The 20,588-nt window shown below is 42.0% G+C and overlaps 2 protein-coding genes across 15 annotated transcripts in view; one reads left to right on the top strand and one right to left on the bottom strand.

Moving 5' to 3' along the window:
- Nucleotides 1-1,162: 1,162 nt before the first annotated feature.
- Gpr65 (G-protein coupled receptor 65) lies at nt 1,163-18,387 on the bottom strand. Of its 5 annotated transcripts, XM_008764761.4 has the most exons (3): nt 17,856-18,135; nt 9,121-9,251; nt 1,180-3,127 (listed from the first exon to the last, which is right to left on the bottom strand). In XM_008764761.4, exon 3 carries the CDS (start codon nt 2,733-2,735, stop codon nt 1,722-1,724), a length of 1,014 nt encoding a protein of 337 aa, XP_008762983.1. In that variant the 5' UTR covers nt 2,736-3,127; nt 9,121-9,251; nt 17,856-18,135; the 3' UTR covers nt 1,180-1,721. The 5 variants fall into 5 exon arrangements, with proteins under 5 accessions (NP_001100221.1, XP_008762983.1, XP_038967990.1 ...); NM_001106751.3 differs by lacking the exon at nt 17,856-18,135 and having other exon boundaries at nt 1,163-3,127; nt 9,121-9,167; XM_039112062.2 differs by lacking the exons at nt 9,121-9,251; nt 17,856-18,135 and adding an exon at nt 18,261-18,387.
- Galc (galactosylceramidase) overlaps nt 11,897-20,588 on the top strand; it is a 69,389-nt gene continuing 60,697 nt past the window's right edge. For 3 of the 10 annotated variants that reach the window (XM_063261964.1, XM_017594164.3, XM_063261958.1), the window contains exon 1: nt 19,541-19,916. Coding sequence is in view for 2 of the 10 variants with exons in the window: in XM_063261956.1 (XP_063118026.1) it covers nt 18,357-18,551 (195 nt within the window). In the remaining 8 variants the exon portion in view is untranslated. 10 annotated transcript variants of the gene reach the window in all.

Here is a 20,588-nt window from a genome sequence, read left to right as displayed (position 1 = left end):
GTTTGTGTCTGTCATGTCTCTTTCAGTAACTAAAGAAAAGTTCTAAGCAAGTCTCTATAACAGATAAGTATACATGAGTACACTGTAGCCATCCTCAGACACACTAGAGGAGGGCATCAGACCCCATTACAGATGGTTGTGAGCCACTGTGTGGTTGCTGGGAATTGAACTCAGGACCTCTGGAAGAGCAATCAGTCCTCTTAACCATTGAGCCATCTCTCTTATAACAGGGAATAATATAGTATAATTACTGTCTATATTATTTCTATTTCTAAAGATATATATTAGTGATATGGCTCTCGTTCGAATAAACCCAACAACTGCACTAATTTCTCATGCATAAAGAAAGACAGAAAAATTTTAAAGTATTTTTAAAGTGCCATAAAAGACAAAAGTTGAGTCTGGAAATCAAGTTAGCATTCTGGGTTCAAGGACTGAATCCAAGTGACTGTCAAGTCACTGAATCTACATCTGAGTGGGCAAAATATTGCTGGGATTTAAAAAAATCTTTATGTGTATTCTGACAGGTTACCAATAACATTTAAAAGTAATCAAATGATTTTTGCTACTCTTTATTTTTAACATTTTATGTTTAGCTTTTAAGTATATATGTGTCTCTGAGCGCACACAGGATGTATTGACTTTATGAAAGCATTTTGACTGAAAAATGCGGTGCATGGATAGATAGCATCATAGCCTTTCACAGTGTGCATGCATCATGGAAGACCAATGGAAAAGTACTGTCATAAATGCACACACGCATATCCTGCTGCAAACATACCAGTCCTTGTGATGGTCAAGCTTTTGTTTCACAATGAAAGGGACCAAGTAGACATCAAGACACTTGCTAGCTGATCATTTTTTGCACAATGAGAAAGAATACATAGAAAAAGGGAAGAAAGAAGGAGTCAAGGAGAAAGCAGGGTAGAAAAACCTCCAAATATTCTTTGGTTAAAAGAAATGCCTACCCGGTGCCTACCCAAAACTAGGCAGGGACAATTTCACAATGAAGATTTGAAAGATATATCAAGATTTGCTTTTACATAGTATGAGTAAAAAAGGAGGCCTGGGTGTAAGATTGCCTATACATATGTGCTTGTCTGGATGAAAACCTCCATTAGGTTCAATGATCATATATTCAACTATAAATGTAAAGAAATTAAGACCAAAATAAAAAAGCCATTTACTTTTACTTTATGTGATGTGGTGACTAGATCTCCAAATGTATGTAAACATCAAAGTTCATGAGAACATTTCTTTTATAACCCAAGTAAGTACTCAATGGAAAATCCCAGTTCATGGAATGGCTTCAAATATTTGTTAATGAATGTGGTTAGGAGTCTTTAGCAGTTACCTTGTTGAAGACAGGTTTATACAGATGATAAAACTGAAAATCCGAAGACAGCAACAACGAAAGGAATCCTAACCATCAGATAGAATGGCCCCCGATGTACCATCCTACATGCTTCTTGGAGGTTATAGCACAGAGACAAAGAGACCTGGTACTGAAATGATGATGTCTGATCATTAGAATACATACAAAAGAATACATTTTTGTACCTTACTTAATAAAGTCAGGACAGGAGTCGTACAATGCACCTTCAAAATATCTCCACGGGGGTAGACTAAAGTATTCGCACTTGATTGCCCTATGCCGGATTTCTTTTCCAAAGTATAATTTTTATTAGATAATATCATGTAACTTAACCGGCCTCTACTTTTTATTCTATAATCTCCAGTTCTATGGTATCTCTTGTGGACACAGAAAGTATGTCTCTTTTTTGTCCTCGGGATCTATTGCGCTTCCTAGCACACACTTTTAATATGTTCCACATATCGGATCTCCCGGTTTCCGTCACGAAACAGTAGAGAATTGGATCGGCGACACAGTTTAGACTCGTCAGGGCCACTGTGATTCTGTACACCGTAAATGTCTGCTTTCCAGTCTTGTTATTGAAGTTCACGTTGCGCTCTAAAATGCAGCGGATGAGCACCATCACGTGGAAAGGGGTAAAGCATAAGATGAAAGTCAGCGTGATGCTGGCAAGCAGCTTTATGATCCGTCTCCTTTCGTTGTTTTCCGTAGCTTGGTTGTGCTTCACGGCGCGGTAGACTTTATGGTTGCAGATCATGATGGTGACCAAGGGTATTGCGTAGCCCAGGAAAGTCCTGAACAGGTTAAGGTTTATCTGCCACTTCTCCAGAGGGTATTTGTCATAGCAGAGAGTGAAATTAGATTTCTCTGCATCACAGTATTCGACACTTGTTTCGTCTTCCCACAGAAGGATGGAGTTAAAGACGGATTCCAATATCCAGATAGACAGGCTGGTGATAAATGCAAATCTTCTTGTTCTTAGAAAAGAAAACCTTAGAGGGTAGACGACTGCTAAATAGCGGTCCAAGGCAATGCAAGTGAGGAAGGCCGTGCTGCTGTAAAAGTTCAGGTAGGTGAAGAAAACGCTTCCTTTGCACAAGGTGGGAGAGAGCGTCCAGTTGTCTTTATTCCAAGTGTAGTTTATCCAGAGAGGCAGCGTCAACGCATACAGCAGATCTGACAGTGACAGACTGAAGAGGTAAACTCCTAGTTCATTTTCCTTCTTCGCTTGCAGAAAAGATACACATAAAGAGCCGATGTTGGCTGGGACGCTGACTATAAACACAAATATGTAGACCACTGGGAACAAATAGTGGTCCAGGTCATGCTGTTCTTCAACACATGTGCTGTTCATCGTCATTTTTTCTTTACAGTGGCTATTACATTACTTCTTAGGCTGTAAATGGGGAAAGGACTCTCGCCTTGTAAATTGTCAATGTTAAAGTCTCTTTCTCTCAGGGTTTTCTCTCAGTGTCTTATGTTTCTGATTAGTGCATCCAGGCATTGAGAGAGTGATTATAGATCGAAGTTTTACACAGACTATTACTGCCAGAAGTCAGGATCCAAGCTCCTGGCGGTGATTTAAAGCAGTTAATTAGATTTAACCATCAGAAGTCTTCATGTTTAGAATCATGGGATTTTAGCCTCTCATCTGTTCTTTTGAATCTTACAGGAGATTGGAGATTGGTGAAGCTGTGAACACCCTGGTTTTATTTTCATACCACCGGGCGTTCTTTTAAAAGTGTCCTGATTCTGCAATGAAAGGGAAACTAGAATTGGTTAGATATGTGTAAGGTATACAACCCCATTCCAATCATGACTTTAAAGCTGTTGTTTCCTTTCATTTATTGAAAATAAAAAAATTTCAAATTACAAACACCATTTAACTAAACCAATGAACTTTAGCAAATAAAATCAGAGATTTTTTTTTATTTCAAATAAGAATTGCTCAAAAGATGCTAGCTCATAGAGAATGGTATTTCCCACCAGACGATGCCTAATAACCATTACCAAAGTTTTTTAAACTGTTAAAGCTATTTTGGTGGCTAAAAAAATAGAAAGTTTAATTATTTGGTTGTGATGGGAAAATACTACTTTATTCTGTTGCTTTGGAGGGTAAAGTACATGGCTATACAATTTAAGTTTCAACTTAACATACAATATCAGTATAAGGCATTTCAAATGTCACATTGTTAAGAGAATATTTTCATAACATTATTAAGTAGAGTGAATATAATTTGTTGAGTACTAATGCACAGGCAGTCCTCCCTCTTCTATGTGTCTTTTGTTTCTTATGAAATGTAGCTCACTGTGTCTCACTTACATCCCACAAATGGGGACCCAGAGCCACCTCTATTCTCTGAAGATGTTGTGATTATCAACTTCTATCCTTAGAGCTGGCTGGCTCTGAGGTTCATTCCTTTATAAAATGGCACTGTCCTAGAAAAGGGCTCCCAATCCCTTTGCAAGTGGGGCCTTGTTTTGATGGTTTACATGATGGGACCTTTACGGGAAGCTGCGCGTTGGACGTCACTCTCTTTCCAAGTGGAGATGAGTTCAGAGCACAAATGAGTTTTCTATCACAAGGCATGATTCTGGGAAAAGTCACGCGTGGGACGCATCTCACTCTTCAAGAGGAAAAGTAAAACTCCCAAATGGTCTGGTTCGCATCACACTTAAAGATAGGAATAAAACCTGCAAAGCAGACTGTTAAAGCAATAGCAAAATATTTGCGATGGAAAACAGAAATCAGGGGTTGGGGATTTGGCTCAGTGGTAGAGCGCTTACCTAGGAAGCACAAGGTCCTGGGTTCAGTCCCCAGCCCCAGAAAAAAAAAGAAAAGAAAAGAAAACAGAAATCAGAGAAATCAGAGCTGAGGAGGGGGAGGTGAGCAAGGCACTACAGATATGCTTGAGTTAGACGTGGGTGGGAGGACAGCCAGGGCTTCTGGATCGGAGAAACGAGGCCCAGAATTTACACCAGGAAGGCAGAAGGCTCTCTCCTGCCACCACACCCTAGGAGGCTGTAGCTTCTGGGTGAGGGCACACCAGAAGAGAAATTAACAAGTGCCAGAGACGTTCACAGACAAAAAAGAGAAGCTGGCAAGTTCCTTACTTTGCTCTGTTTTTATGCAAAGAGCTACATTAAAAAAAAAACTTTCCCTGAGTGTTCATAGAGTTTAGCAGATGTTCACGTAGAAAGGATGAAAGGATCTGAATTCACGCCATTAGTTTGGTTCATGTGAACTACTTACATGGTTCATTTTCATCACCCACCATGGAAATATGAACTGAAACCTCAATGAGACACCACTAACACACTCGCTAGAATAAACTGAAAGGCGGAAAATACCAAGTTTGGTGGTGATGTAGAGTACCCGAACCCATACGTACACTAGGCTGGAAAATGTACACATGTAACATGATTTGGTGATTTTGCTGCTAGATGAGCATTTGCTAAGCAGCAGGCACTAAGATCAGAAGGTTTACAGTAGCACTGCTTGCAAAACACACCAACTAGAATGCCCATTAGCAGTAGAATGCATAGCACACATGGTATATCGTCGTCGTCGTCGTCGTCGTCATCATCATCATCATCATCATCATCTCTATCTCAATGCTTTCATTTTGGTCTAAATGAAATAATAGAGTTGATGACTAATAACACAATGTTGACTGACAAGACCAACACAATAGAGAGCATACTATTGGATAAAAGCCAGCCACAGTTTATGCTGAGTCAGAAGAGTGATTACCTTTGACCGGGTCAGGTTTCACTGAAAGAAGGTGGGAGGGGGACTTGCGATACTCAGCAGAACTCTGTTTCTTAATGTGGGTGCTGGTTGACTGGACACATGCAACAAGTATCAAGCCGTAGACTCCGTTTGAACAGGTTCAGTTTGTAAAAACCGATTATGCGGTAAGCTTAGGACGGTGAATGGTGTAATTAACAGGCCACAGTGACTGAGGCTTGACAACGTGTTTGACATGTAAGCTTTCCTAAGAAGTACAATTTGCTTCTTTTTTCTTACATGAGAATCAACAAAATCAATAAAAAATAATTTAAACAGTCATGGAAAGATTATTAAATGAAAAGTGAGTTTTAGGCATCTAGAAGAAATGAATGCAGAATTTTCTCATAAAGAGACGCTTCCTCAGCCTGGGCTTCAGAGAGCCCAAGAGATAAAAGCCCTGAGAACTATGATTACATCATGGATTTCACAGGCAAATGGATGGAACTAGAAAATATCATCCTGAGTGAGGTAACCTGCACCCAGAATGACATACATGGTATGTACTCACTGATGAGTGGATGTCAGATAGCCATGGTCTAACTCACAGACTGTAGGAAGTGTAGCAAGAAGGAAGGCCCAAGTGTTGATACCTGAAACCCATTTAGAAGGGGAACAAAATAATCACAGGAGGCAGGAGGAGGGAGGAAACTGGGTGGGAGAGGGGCGGGGGGAGGAGAAAAGGAGGGGCAGGATCAGGAATGGTCATCTAGGGGGCCAGGAGAATGAATTGAAATATGCAGCAGTAAGAGTTAGGGGCCAAGGAAAGTCCCAGAGACCTGAGATATGAGAGGTTACCAGGACTCATGGCCCCCAGTTGAGGCAGGAGGTCATCCACCCATCTTCAAAATTTTTAACCCAGAATTGTCCCTCTCTATAGGAAATGCCAGGACAAAAATAGAGACTGAAAGAAAGACTCACCAGTGACTGGCCTAACTTGGGACCCATCCCATGTGTGCACAATAAGTCCTAACATTACTGAGGCCATGTAGTGCGTGAAGACAGGAGCCTCTCATGGCTGTCCTCGGAGAGGCTCTACCAGCCACTGACTGAGGCAAATGCAGACACTTACAGTCAACCATTGGATTGAGGTCAGAGACCGATATGGAAGAGTTAGAGGAAGAATTGAAGGAGCTGAAGGGAATGTGATCCCATAGGAAGAACCACAGTGTCAACTAACCTGGACCCCTCAGAGCTCCCAGAGGTTAAGCCAAAAACCAAGGAGCATACATAGGCTGGTTCACAGGCCCCAGGCATGGGAATAGCAGAGGACTGACTTGTATAGCCTCAGTGGGAGAGAATGAGCTTAATTCTGTGGAAATTAGATGCCCAGGGAAGAGGTGGGGGTGAGGTGCGGGTGGGTGGATGGTGGGGAAGCACTTTCTCAGAGGTGGGAGGAAGGATGGAGTGAAGAACGAAGGGAGGAGGGACCGGGAAGGGGGGGCAACTTTCAGAATGTAAATAAATAAAATCATTTAATAAAGATTTTTTAAAAAAATACCCGAGATGGGGGGTGTTTGGGGAGGTGGGGGACTCTAAGAGAACTAGGTGCACAAAAGCTTTAGAGATAAAGGGATACACAGACCATGTGTATCTAATCAGTTTAAAGAAATAAAGATGGGATCACATGATCAACGAAGAGAAAGAGAATTAGCTGTGTGTGATAGCTGCTGCCTGTAATCCCAGTGTCTGGGGAGCCATGGCTTAGGGAAGCACCATGGACTGACAAGCAGCCTGTGCTATGGAATGAGAGCATGTCTCAGGAAAAGGAGAGCAAGGAGTGAGGAGAGAATGTCAAAACTGAAAAATTTCTCTAAAAATTAGTGTAGACTTTGTTGAGTAAAATGTCATAGTAAAAATTCCTCAGAAGAGAAGCAGTACAGGAAACTAAAGAAATCAGAAAAAAAAGTTATCTGTGTAAAGGAAAAAGAGACACAGGAAAGATACACAGTGAGTAAACCAAGAAGATGAGCACACGTGTGACTGGAGCCCCACAAGGGGAGAAAGGAAGATCAGTGAAGTCCACGTGTAACTCGAGTCCCGTAAGGGAAGGCAGGAAGGTCGGTGAAAAGCAATGGGCACAAATACGACGGCCGACTGATTTCCAGAACTTATGGGGGACATGAATCCCCCTGCATTATGAAGCCTAGTGTCAGATGTGACAAAGTGAAAGTTCTGTAGCTAGATACACTGTGATCAAAAGGCAGAGACCAGAAACTAAGGGGGTAGGGGTGGGGGTGGGGGAGTGCCAGAGAAAGAAAGATGGATTAGGTACAAAAGGCACATTTCTGACTGACAAGGGGCTTATCGACGGCAACCACTGAAACCAGATGACAGAGTATTCACATTACTGTATACCAAGAAAATGGCTGTCATCCTATTACCAGATTTCAAGAAACAGAGTGAAACCTAGCATTTACAGGTGACTAACACTCAGCAAATTGCCTCTTCGGTTCTTGAAGAAACCTTTTTTAAAGGTTCTTGGTGAAGACAGAAAATGAAACTCTATAATCTGAACCACAAGAAGGGAAGGACCTGGGTGAGCTGCTAAGGAGGGGGCTCTAAAGAATGTCAGCATCACACCCTTGGGTAGGCTCATGCACCCGAGGGAAAACACCCAAGTCAAAAAGGTCTCCTCTCTTGAGACAGGACCAAGAAAGGAAGGGCAGGCACTGCTGTCTTCCTTTTTGTGTTATTAAGCGAGTGTATGTTTGTTTCTACAAAAGCGAAGACAGAGAGAATTATTTTAGTGAGGTTTTACAGTTCTGAACGGAATACATTTCTTTAGCACTTCCTCCCTTGCCGAGAGCAGCCACCAGCCAGGGTGGCTTGATGAACCAGATAGCATCTTGTCTGTTGAGCAACAGAGGCAGTATAATATGTGCTTGTGGTCGCTTGTGGAAAGGTTCTCAAAGTTCTTGGGGGGAATCTGTGGTTCTTCTAAGTTTGTTTCCTCTCATGTAAGTTAGTGCTCAGGGCACAGGGTTGCTCTGAGAGTTAGATGAGGTGGCCTGTGGGGCCCAGAGCCAAGCACAGGGAAAGTCTATACCATATGTTAACGTCAGCGATGTAGTGCTTTCCCTTCTACCGCCCCACAGATTTCCTAAAAGGAAGTCATCCTTGACTGTCGTCAAGTGCGATACCAAGCCAGCATGTCAGATAGCTCTTGTTGAGTCGGTGGAAATGCATTTAAAAAAATATACAAAACACATTATTCCTGTATCCTTCCAAATATTATTTAGGATGCTTTAGTGAAATTTTGAGAAATTTTGCCACCCTCACTGAAAATATGAATGATCCAAGGTTGAGTTTTATAAAAAAAAAATAAAGGCAATCTATAGTGTGGCTCTAAAAGTAATATAAATTATTGATGACAATAGCTAAAGGCAAATTGCTTGCACACAGCATTACAGAGACACTTTCACCTAAAACATGCTTGCTGCCTTTTGAGTCTCCACAAGTCTCCGCTACTATGACTGTTATTTATTAACAAGTAGTTACCGCGGATGCTAAATGACACCAGAAACATAATTTTCTAACCTCACACGAGTTCTGATGAATGTAAAAGCGATTCCCAGACTCCTGCACCGGTGGGGAGGTAACAGCAGGTAGCTCTCCTGCCCAGGTTGGCAGAGATTCTTCCTAAACCATCAGTTTGCCAATACTGCATCCTGAGGAGAGAGCTGGGCACACAGCGTCCCCTTGGCTAACCCCATATCATCACCTAACCACTTCTAAGTTTGAGTTCTGACATCCCTGGTCCTACTACTCAAAGAAGAAGAAACCATGTGTCTTCCTCATTCGCATCTCTCACACAAAGCTTGGTCTTGTTACACTCACAAATCCCAAAGCAGATGCATAGTACCTTCTTGATCATTCTGCCAAAAGTACACTAGATACTAAAAGTACGCTATCTACTTTGAAATCGTGTTCTAGTTTTTAATCTCATACTCACCCGTTTCTGGAGTGATGCTTCTCTTGTCTGAGGAGGGTGGCAACTCTGCTTGTATCAAGAAGAGAAACCAGTAGTGTTGTGGGGACAGGAAATTGCGCTCGTATTTTGTCATAAGCCAATGAGGAAGCAGCCTTTTAATGAGAAGGCTTACTTTATCTGAGTTCAAACAAAAGGATCCTTCTGTACTTGAAATGATGTTTGGGTCATGTATTGTCCTATGATTTTCATAATCCATTCTCTTTGTGTCTTAATTATAAATGTATACTTGTATGCCTTTTTCATGCATATGTGTGTGACTGATGTATGCATGTGTGCACACTTTTGGAAACCAGGAAAAGTGTCCTGTGTACCTTGCTCTGCCTTATGCCTTTTCATAGGGCCTCTTACTGATGCCGGAACTGGACTGGTAGCTAGCAAACTCTTCCTGTCTCTACTTGTCCACTGTGCTGGGGCTATGATCATACATTTGGGCACTAGGATCCCAGCTCAGGTCCTCATACTGTACATCAAGGACTCTTCCCAGGTGATTCATCTCTACATCCTCTGATTTTGATGCTTTTCTTAATGTCTTAATCCTGTCACTACACCTGCCTATTAGATCGACTGTGAGGGCATCTACATAGGCTCTGACTATTCCGTGGGAATGAGCATACCATCATGTAAGAGAGGGCTACTTGCTGTCACCCTGGATGCCACAGAAGCTTAAACACTTCTAGATGTGCATGAATGAGGTAGGATGAGTGATCTGGGTGTGAGGATGGAGAAGACGCTGTGGACCGATTTGGGGTGAGTTGTTTCATGGAGAATAAAGCAGAGGAGGTAGAGTGGGTTTGGGGATTAATGTGGGGATCTGAGCAGGTCAAGACAGACAGCTCTGGGAGAACTTCTCTCCTGGGGGACTAATAGGATTAGATGTATAGTATTCGATTACAGAATCATCTTCTCTTCTGGTAATCCTCTGGGAAAAGGAAACAGTGATTGCTAAAAGCAGCTGATGGGACTGGGTCAGGCAAATAGCTAATCATGGAATTTGAAAATGTGTTCGGGAGTGCTATAGATTATGCTTTTAAAACACTAATGGCTGTACTTTAACAAGGTAAAACTACTTTAAACAAGGTAAAGTAGTTTAATGCAAAGTGAAATTAGTTTTTAGAACATTCTACTTTTGAGAAAGCTAAAGTGAGATACCATCTTTAAACTGTATCCAAATAAACTTTGATTAGAAATTAAGGCAAGGCTATTTTATAAGTATGAAATCGAGAGTGGAAAATTTTAACTTAATTTTAGGCTCTACTCAGGATATGCCAAGTCTGTGTTTATAGTTGAAAAAAAAAGCGATGCCATAGCTGAGACATTTCTTCCTGCAGTTAAGTGAGGTGTATAAGGGAGATGCAAAGGCTTTTGAAATTTTCTTAGAATGTCTTCAGGAATCATAAGAATACGCTGGGCTGTGGTGGGGCACACCTTTAATCTCAGTATCTGGGAGGCAGGGGCAGTTGGATCGCTGAGTTCAAGGCCAGCCTGGTCTACCCAGTGAGTTCCAGGATACTCTGTGTACATACTGTCTCAAAAACAAACAATAATAACAAGAAAGAATTGTAACAATAATGAATTTGTGAAGTAAGAATGTGTAAATAACATGTAGTAGTTGAAAACTTCAGGATATATTGTCATTGAGATGATGGAAAATTAAGGTAAAATGTAAAAGCAGTAATGACCTAAAGCTTCAGCGTTGGGGTGTGGGGGTTCACTTAATGCAGTGTTTCCCTTGCAACCATGAAGATCTAAGTCCGAGCCTCAGGGGCAATGTCAAACAAAGCAAGTATGGTGGCATGTGATCGTGATCTCAGTACTGGGAAGGTAGAGGCAGGCAAACTCTGGGTTAGAGAAAGACTTGTCTTTAATTTAAAAGAAAAGAATGATGAAGCCTGAGGAACAAGTCCCAAGGTGGCCCTCAGGCTGACACACGCATCTGCACACATGAACACATACATATGAATCTGCACACATCAAGCGCATACACACACATACAGAAACGAGGGGATTAAAAATTTGCCAAAATGAAATAATAATTTCGATCTACTTATGACTATAATCCCCATATCTCTTTTTTGCTTGGTTTTGCACATTTGCCTAACTATTGTTTCTATTTCATGGGTAGTTCACAATTTGCACAAGATCTAATTTTACCCAAAGAGACCATACTTCTGTTTGTAGAGAAAGAGTATTTTCACATCCATATCGAATCTCTATGCCCTTTACTCTTCAAACATTTGAAAAAAGAGGATGTAGTTAGAGAACACGGCAGATACAAACTTTTGCTTCTGCTTAAAGAAGGAATAAAAAGTTAGTGAGCAAAACTTGCTCACCTCACATAAGGAGACACCAACTTTCATGGATTCTGCCTCTTGTTAAAACTGCACTGGCACCGAATTTTAATTACAGTGGCATTTAAATGAACAGTTGGAGAAATTTCAGAGCCCAGAGACATGGAGGCATTTTGATAATATAAAGGCCAAATCAATAAAAAAGTTATTTGAACATTGGCCCTATGGGGCCAGAATTCTTGGCCAGTCTGTTTTCTGATCTTCTGAGCTCACACTAGGCCCTCAACAGTGGTCAGAGGCAGCGTGCTTGGGCTAAAAATGGGAAACAGGGCAAATGAATGCAGACTCTCTGGATTGCAGCTTCTCCATATGGCAGACAGTGTAGGCAGTTATTCTGCTGATGAAGGACATTTTCCTCCCCTTTCTCCTTTTTTTTTTTTTTAAAGCTGCATCACTTGTCTGGTGCAATTTCTGAGATTAAAAGCAGCGAGCAAACAGGGTGGGATCAAGTTCTGACGCCCTGGTATGTTTTCTCATTTTTATTCCTTTTTTTGTCCATGTAATTAGTCATGTTGTGTTTGTTGCCTAATGAGAAAGGGTCCTTGGCAGAAAGTGAGAGTGGAAAAGGCTATGAGTTTAGTTTTGAAAGAGGCGGCTGAGAGGAATGGAAAGGCTGGGGTTCTGGGCTACTTGCTTGGGGAAATCCTGATGATATCCAAATTCAGATGTGACAAATGCATAAAGTAAGGTCTCTTAGAAAGTTATGAAGAGCATAATATAGGTTGTTGATGAGGGCAATATCTGGGGTTAAGTAAAAATAAACTACCAAGGCTAATATTCAGTCTTGTCATTAGTGTGCCTAATATATAGTTCGAATGCTGTCTGTGTTTGGCATTCTCTGTTGGGCAGCATTGTGCTGTATATTGAAATAATCTCTCTGTTGTACTGTGTTGTGGTTTGAACATGAAATGTTCGCAGAACCTATGTGTGAACACTTCGTCCCCACTGGCCGTGCTGTTTGGGGAAGGTTGTGGAACCCTCAAGAGTCAGTGAAATGGGCCTTGATTATTTTATAGTCTGTCCCCACATTTTGTCTCTGTTTCCTGGTTGTGGACACAAGGTGACCAGGCCCATGACACCTGATGCCCTATTATCCCTGTTGTGATAAATTATACTTCAACTCTAAGACAAATAAACCCTTTCTCCCTCAAGTTGCTTCTTGCCTTATTGCTTGTTTGGTTACAGTGACAGAAAATGAGGGTAATTAACATAAACTGTCATTTTCTTCAGCTCTAGGAACTCAGTAGACTCTAAAATTCCCCTCTAACAGTTGATATTGACAGTTGAAAGGAGACTAAGTGTATTTCCTTTGAAGCATGGCACTGAAACCTCCTGGCTTTCTATTACTTGAACAAATCTTTGCAGTAAACATCACTGACTAACGAACTACAGGGAGAGGTGGCAATTTTCGCAGTGAGAGAATTCGCTGTCATGATTACATTCACTGAGGATTACATTCAGCCAGCGTTCTTTGCTGCAAACAACAGAAACTGTGGTCACCTGGCACAAAAAGTGACGTGGAAAGCAGTCAGATATGGTCTATGATCTATGCAGAGCTCTGAGGATGAGGTTTATAAAAATGGTTAGAGAGAATGAACAGAAAAGCAGGTCACCCCATCTGGACAGTCAGGTTAGGATAGCACTGCAGTACCTTACTGTGCCGGACCCTTGAGGACACTTTAGCTGGAATCTCTGTGGCATTCTGGGATTCCAGTGTGATAGATCCACCCTCAAACATCTGGCCACCCTTCCAAGGTCAAAGTACAACTTCAAGGAACTGACTGCGAGTTCTGGTTACGGTCAGAGCCTGCGCTGAAAGCAGGAAGAGGGAGACTCTGCTTCCTTCAGAATTAGGTAGTCTAATTCTGCCTCCCAACACACTTAGCACTGGGAAGCGGTGATAGGTCTGGATTATTATAGAACAAAAACTCAAAGTAAAGCAAGGGCTGGAGAAATGCCTCAGTGAGTAAAGGTGCCATCATTAAGGTTGCTGACCTAAGTCTAATCCCTGAAAGCCGTGTGGTGGGAGAAAACCTCTGAACTCCATGTGTGTACAGTGTCCTGAGTATGCAAACCCCCTCCCCAATAAGCAAAGATCTCATAAAAGAAGAAAAAAAGATAAGAAGCCTTAAAACAAGAACACACACACACACACACACACACACACACACACACACAAGTGTTCCCAGTCTACACTTTTTAATAAATCCAAACCAATACAAAAATAGAAATATATTTTCCCTGGATTTGCTGAAATGTGAGAAAAAAAGGTACATTCAAAACAGTTGTTAAACTTGTAAATCATTTATGTAGCATGTTGTAATGTCATGTGCTGATCACTCTTTTGAGGGCTATGTGAATATTAACCTGACTGAATCTCCTATCGGTCAATTGCAGGCATCAGTTTGGGGGGGGGGTGCAGGACTCAAGTCCAAAGGGGCTAAGTGCCTTATCTATAATCTCTGCCTATTAGATTGGAGGAGAGAGATTTGAGGCCAAGTTGTCTGGAGATTTAAGAGCCTATACTGTTACCACAGTTATTCATGGTTTTATATGCATGTACTCGTAAGGGAAGCCCAGCAAACAACATACAATTTATTCCACAAGCTGGATTCTTTCCTCTGAACCACTTTCATTGTTATCTAAGGCTCTGAGTTAACAGAACTCTATCATTATTTTAAAATTTTATTTTATGTATATAGGTGTATTTATGTCTGTGTACCACTTTTCATGCCCAGTGCCCATAGAGGCCAGAAGAGGGTAACCTTGAGACTGGGGTTATAGATGATTGTAACCTACCATATGGGTACTGGGAATTGAACCTGGGTCATCTGGGAGAGGTCAATGCTCTTAATCCTTCGGATTCCCATTCTGTGTTATATATATATATATATATATATATATATATATATATATATATATATATATATTCCTCCAATCTAATAGGCAGAGATTATAGATAAGGCACTTAGCCCCTTTGGACTTGAGTCCTGCACCCCCCCCCCCAAACTGATGCCTGTAATTGACCAATAGGAGATTCAGTCAGGTTAATATTCACATAGCCCTCAAAAGAGTGATCAGCACATGACATTACAACATGCACTATGTATATATATATATATATATATGTAGTATTATATATTTGCAATATTATTAATTATATAATTATGTGTATATGTCTGTGAGTGCAAGTGAGTCTTGTATGTGTAACATATGTAATACATTTTTATATTTTATGTAATGTGCAGGGATGTGTCTGTGTGAGCATGTGCACACATACACTTGTGGGTCTGCATGTCTGTAGACAGAGGTGGGGCAGCCAGACTAGGGTGTTGGCTGACTAGGCACAGGAAGAGTTAAAGGCGTTTGCTGATGCCAGACTTGGAAAGTACTAGTGCTCCTGCCTCTGTATGTAGTGATCTTAACCCTAGCTTAGCCATAGCACCAGCCCCGCAATCACATATTCTTTTGATAGAAGTTGATTTATAAGTTGCTGGCAGAAACAACTCTATCCAGAGTCGAAAGCTCAGACCTACAAGGAGACACTACAGGATGTCTGTAAAGAGGCACGCCCTCACATTCTTTCTCATTCTGGGGATATCTCAAAGGAATGCTTCTAACTCTTTTAGTAATTGTTTTGTCTTACCTTCTCTTGTGACCAGTGATTTTTTTTTAAGTTCAAGAATTATATACTGAATATGTGTATGAGTTGGACACTGCTTAGAGAATGCTTGTGCATATACAATGTGACAGAACAGATGGGATGGGCTGTTAGGAACCTTAGTCAGCACTTTGGCTTAAAAGGCAAGGCTGCTCATCTTTCTCAAAAGGTTATGATTCTTCTCTTATCTTAATTTACAAAAAGGAGACGTTTAGAGGAACATAAATAGGTTACTCAGAAACACTTCTAATTCAATTTAAAACGGTTTAAAAGAATACATTAGAAACACTAGACCTTCCTCTTCTAGTCTGATGCCATTGATCCTGAATCCATACATTTAAGAGAAACTAAGAACACAATTCCTTCTCTGATAACTGTGATTTCTCTTTATCTCACATACAGATGAATTTTCTTTTCCAGTCTGCATACATGACTTTGCTTAAACAGAAATATTTGTTTCCTGAGTATAGATTACGAATTGGAGACAACAGCTCTTTGCTTTGATATATGAACTGTGCTGCTTCCAGGAGAGGTACCATTTGTCTTGTTAATGGTTTCTATTTCCTATTCTGCATCGTTTGCACGATGCACAAAATCTTTAACCTGTCTGCCAATAGAAAGTTGGAATGGCATGCTACAGGAAGGCATATGCTGGATGTTGGCTTCAACTTCCTATTTTCATGAGACGGGTATGTGTTCCAGGTTTGGTGAGAGACCCTGCCTCAAAACATAAGGTGGAAGAGTTGGGAAAATGACTCAGTAGGTAAGAATATTTATTGCACAAGCATAGGGACCTGAGTCCATGTCTTCAGCCCCTGCATAACAGGTGTCAGGCAACCATTATCCCAGGGCTTCAGAGGAAGGTTACTGGACCTTGCTGTTCAGTAAGAAATCCTGTCTCAAGGGAATAATGTAGAAAGTGATAGAGCAAGACACCTGAGTGTCTGTTCTGGCCTTTTTGAGGACTCGTGCACATCCCTAAATATGTTTGAATATAAAACACACACACACACACACACACACACACACACACACACACACACACAAAGAAGATACTGTATCGTCCAGAAAGACCCTAGAGATATCATAGGCTGATTACAGGATTTTCAAGTGGTTTGATTTTATCCCTTCCTACAATTTCCCATAATTGTGTTTGTGGTGGTCTTCATTATCCACTTGACTGAATTTAAAATCACCACAAAACACACCTCTGGGTGCATCTGTGAAGGTGTTCCCTGAAAGGCTTATCTGAAGAGGGAAGATGTCATGTGTCCTGGATGGAACAAAAAGAAGGAAGGAGTGTCAGCATTCACCTCTCTGGGCTTTCCTGACTGGAGTTGCAACACTGCCAGGTGCCTCAGGGCACTGTTGGCATCAGTCTCTCACCAAGAAGGATGAAGCCTTTCAGTTGTAAGTCAAGATAAGCCTTTCTGTCTTTAAGCCCTTTATCAGGTATTTTTTTTTATCAAATATTTTGTTACAGCAATGAGAAAAGTACTGAAGACAACAGTCCTGAAACACAGACTTAGGCTTGTTTTTAAGGGATGGCACGACTTATTCCAAAGATAATTATGCAATGGCCTATGCTCCCTTAAGCCCCAGGGCCAGTGCCTGTGGCCTGTGTCCTTGCCACTCTGGTGTCTTGGGGGTTGGGGTGGGGACTCAACTGATTCTATGCTTTCCACTAAAAGAATTTTCAGAGAGAGAGAGAGAGAGAGAGAGAGAGAGAGAGAGAGAGAGAGAGAGAGAGGAGTGGGGGGGGGAGACAGAGAGATTGATTGATTGATTTCTCTTCAGCTTTTCAGACATCAATTTTCTCCAGTATTAGGGGAATCCAAATTCCCAGGATAGTTCACACTTTCCTACCAATGTAGGGTTGTCCTGGATCAGTTTACTGACAGTGGAAGGAAGCTTATGATTGTTCCAAGGAAGTATAATTTCACCTTTGTCAGCTTCTGAGTCCTAAGAGTTAAACTGCTCTGACAGACTAGATGGACGAAGCACACAGATTGAAGTTGCAGGGCACAGGGACACACCCTAAGAAAATGAATACCCTCCCCCCCCAAAAGGTTAATGACGTGTGTGCTGAATCTGATCAGGAGCAGTCATGTTGTAAAATGTGCCAGCAGGCATGTCCAATCTTCTCGTATCGTGACATTACGTTGTCAGCTATAGATTTCACACTTGAGCTTTGTACAATCGAGACTTTCTTTTTTAATCATAAAGTCTCATATGATGTTTTGAGATAAGTCTGTGTATAATTTTGGGGGTGGGGCTGCTTTTGTAGCTACCATCTTGTGGTCTGCAAGGCGCAGGATGAATGCATCTGCTAGGGTATTTAACTGGAGGGAGAAGTGAGTAGGGAGGTAAGGGTTACTGTAACAGGAGTTGGCAAACATTACCACTTCCTATATTTTAGTCAGGGCATCTTTCATAAGCGAGTTTCACAGTCCTTTAAGAAACACAATAAAGGTCCAAGTATCCTGGACCTAGTGTGTTTTTTAAAGTCTCTTAATCCAAAATACTATGTTTTAGCAACATTCTGGACAGGTAATTATATTAACTCTTTTAAGGCTAAAAGACCTGGATATAGCACACTACTCAATTGAACAGAAACTCTGTCAGCTAGCATTTGCTAAGAGAATAAGTGCACCCAACTAAGATTACCCGAGTGCCTATTATCTTACTTTTTATGTTATTTTATCCGGAGTTCCCTGACTTCTTGTTGTTGTCTCACAGTGGTTTAGGAAAAAATCAGGGTCCTAAAACCAAGCGACTCAACCAAGGTGACAGCTTGACAGCTTGACTGGGGGCTTAGTTTGGGGCTTCAAGCCAGGTCCTCATTGCTGTCTCCTACAGAGAATGATCTACTAGGGTAGGACCACTCACAGCCCTCTTCTTTTGACAGTTGTTGACCATTCACTTCCCGTTCATTAAGATGATCCATCAGGTGAGGTAGGAAGAGTGGTCACTAAGTAATTACACGCAGAGACTGGTCCCGCCTCTTTGACACAGAAGTGACAAGGCAAAACTCCCTCAACCTCTCCCTGCTCAACACTACAGCGGCTGCGCAAGCAGCCCGGAGCCCTCACTTAAAATGGCGAAAGCTTCCTCAGCCGTCCGCTCTTTTTCCTCAGGGAGGCGATCGGGCCCGCCTCCCAGGGTGCCACAGTCACGTGACCCGCACAATGGCTAACAGCCGACCTAAGGCTTCCCAGCAACGCCAAGCAAAAGTCATGACCGCCGCCGCGGGCTCGGCGAGCCGTGTCGCGGTGCCCTTGTTGTTGTGCGCGATGCTGGCGCCCAGCGGCGCCTACGAGCTAGACGACTCCGACGGGCTGGGCCTGGAGTTCGATGGCATCGGCGCAGTCAGCGGCGGCGGGGTGAGCGCGGACTGGCGGGAGGCAGAAATGCGGAGGAACGCAGGGAACGCCGGGGCCGCCCCCTCCCACAAGCCCCCGCGGCGTTGCCGGGAGAGCAAACGCCACTATCCGCGTGCGGGCTTGAGATGAACCCGAGCTGGCAGTTAGGTTGGAATGGGGATCCAGAGGTCTCGAAGGAACAGGTGTCTGCTGCAGTCAAGTGGCCAGGGCTCGAGGGAACACTCGTTCTGGATCGCCGACCTGGGCTGTCCTTGCCGCGCTGGAAAGGTCGCCTCTGGAAAAGCCAAAGAGGGACCTTGAAGCCTCAGCGGGATGCTTCAGTTGTTCTCTTCCTTCCCTGGGAGTTAGTTGGTGGAGGCATTGAGTCAGAAGACATAGGCCACTAGGCACTAGGGCAGGGTTTGGGGAACCTTCTTGAGTAGTGAATAGTACACTTCACCTCCTCTTTAGGGTTGTGTAAAGCCTGAGCGACCTGTTTTAAAAGAGGGCCACCTTCATCCACTAACTCTGTGTGTGTCTGTGTGTGTGTGTGTGTGTGTGTGTGTGTGTGTGTGTGTGTTGGGGGGCGGCGGGACTGGGAGGTGGGGTGGTCATCAGGCTTATTGGTTAAAGTTTTAAGTTGTCTCCTCTCCCATTCTGTCTTCATAATAAACACCAGTTAATTCTCAAAAGATGAGTTCTTGAGATTTCTTGATGATTCAAAAATCTCGGGACTGGGAAGTGGTTTTGCTTTTAAATTGTAACCTTAAGTGTAATTTTAGACTTACAGAAACATTAAAAATATAATAAAATGTTCTTATATACCCCAACATGTATGTATCTATGTATGGATGAATGGATGTATGCATGTGTGTGTACTATGTACTAATCTCTTTATTCTCAGTACTGGTTTTTATTTAAAATAGCCAATATTTCATACACAACCTTAATCTCTCCTTTTGATATCTTTATAATATTAATTCTACATGTGTAGGCTTCTTTAAAAATTGAAATTTCTAGTTTTACCTAGTTTACGCAATTTTAAGTTATTAAAATAATTTTATAAGCTGGTGTGATGGAGTAAGCCTTTGATACCAACACTCAGGAGGCAGAGGCTGATGGATCTGCCTCTGAGTTTGAAGACAGACTGGTATACTAGCCAGTTCTAGGCTAGCCAAGTGCTACACAATGGAACTCTAAAGACACTTAAGAACATAGAACAAGAAATTCATGTTCATTCTTAAAGGTTTATTTTAACTGTGTGTGTGTGTGTTTGTGTGGTGTGTGTGTGGTGGTGGTGGGAATGTTTGTTTAGGTGAGTGCAGGTAGCTATAGAAACCAGAAGCAGGTCACTGGGAGTTGCCATCTCTCCAGCCCCCAGAGCAGGTAAATCTATAAAATATTCAATTAGTAATATCTTTATACTGTATTATATGTTAGTCAGTTTAGAACAATATCGAATAGATGAAGATAGTTGAACGTTTTATTTACACACCAGTTTTCAACGTGTGTGGAAAACATGTTACCTAGCACAGTGGTAGCAGTATTTAGATTGCCCTTTCCTGACTTTTACATATTTAGGGAAAGCATTTTGCTTCAAGGGTTGACATGCGGGCTTCAGAGATACAGGACACTCATCTTCTGGTTTTGAAAAGTTATTTCATTTCCCTTTCAGTTTCTCTTCTGAGGGAACAAGGTGATTGGGATTAGCATTATGAGGACAGGTGTGATTAGCCAATTGTGATTCTTATGTCTTATGGAAGAACAAATTGTTTTAAGATCTTGAGGCAGCCTGTTGGGAAAGTGTCCTGGTACCCTAGTTTCTACGACTACAGACATACTTCAGCTTCAATAATGCTTGTCATCACAAAGGGGGACATTTTGATCATCAAGAGATACAGTTGCCAAGACAAACTGTTTATGAGTCCTTGACCTATCATGTTTTTAGTGCTGCCTACCTGGAGACAGAGCCCTGAAGGCACAGTTGCAGTTTTCCCTGGTTGCCTTGTAACTAATCCTTACCTACTCAGTGATATGGCCTCCCAAAGTACAGGTGTT

The sequence above is a fragment of the Rattus norvegicus genome, chromosome 6, assembly GCF_036323735.1.
Source record: "Rattus norvegicus strain BN/NHsdMcwi chromosome 6, GRCr8, whole genome shotgun sequence".
NCBI lineage: Eukaryota > Metazoa > Chordata > Mammalia > Rodentia > Muridae > Rattus > Rattus norvegicus.
Note: the sequence above shows the minus strand (reverse complement) of the source record. Positions and strands in the feature narration are given on the sequence as shown.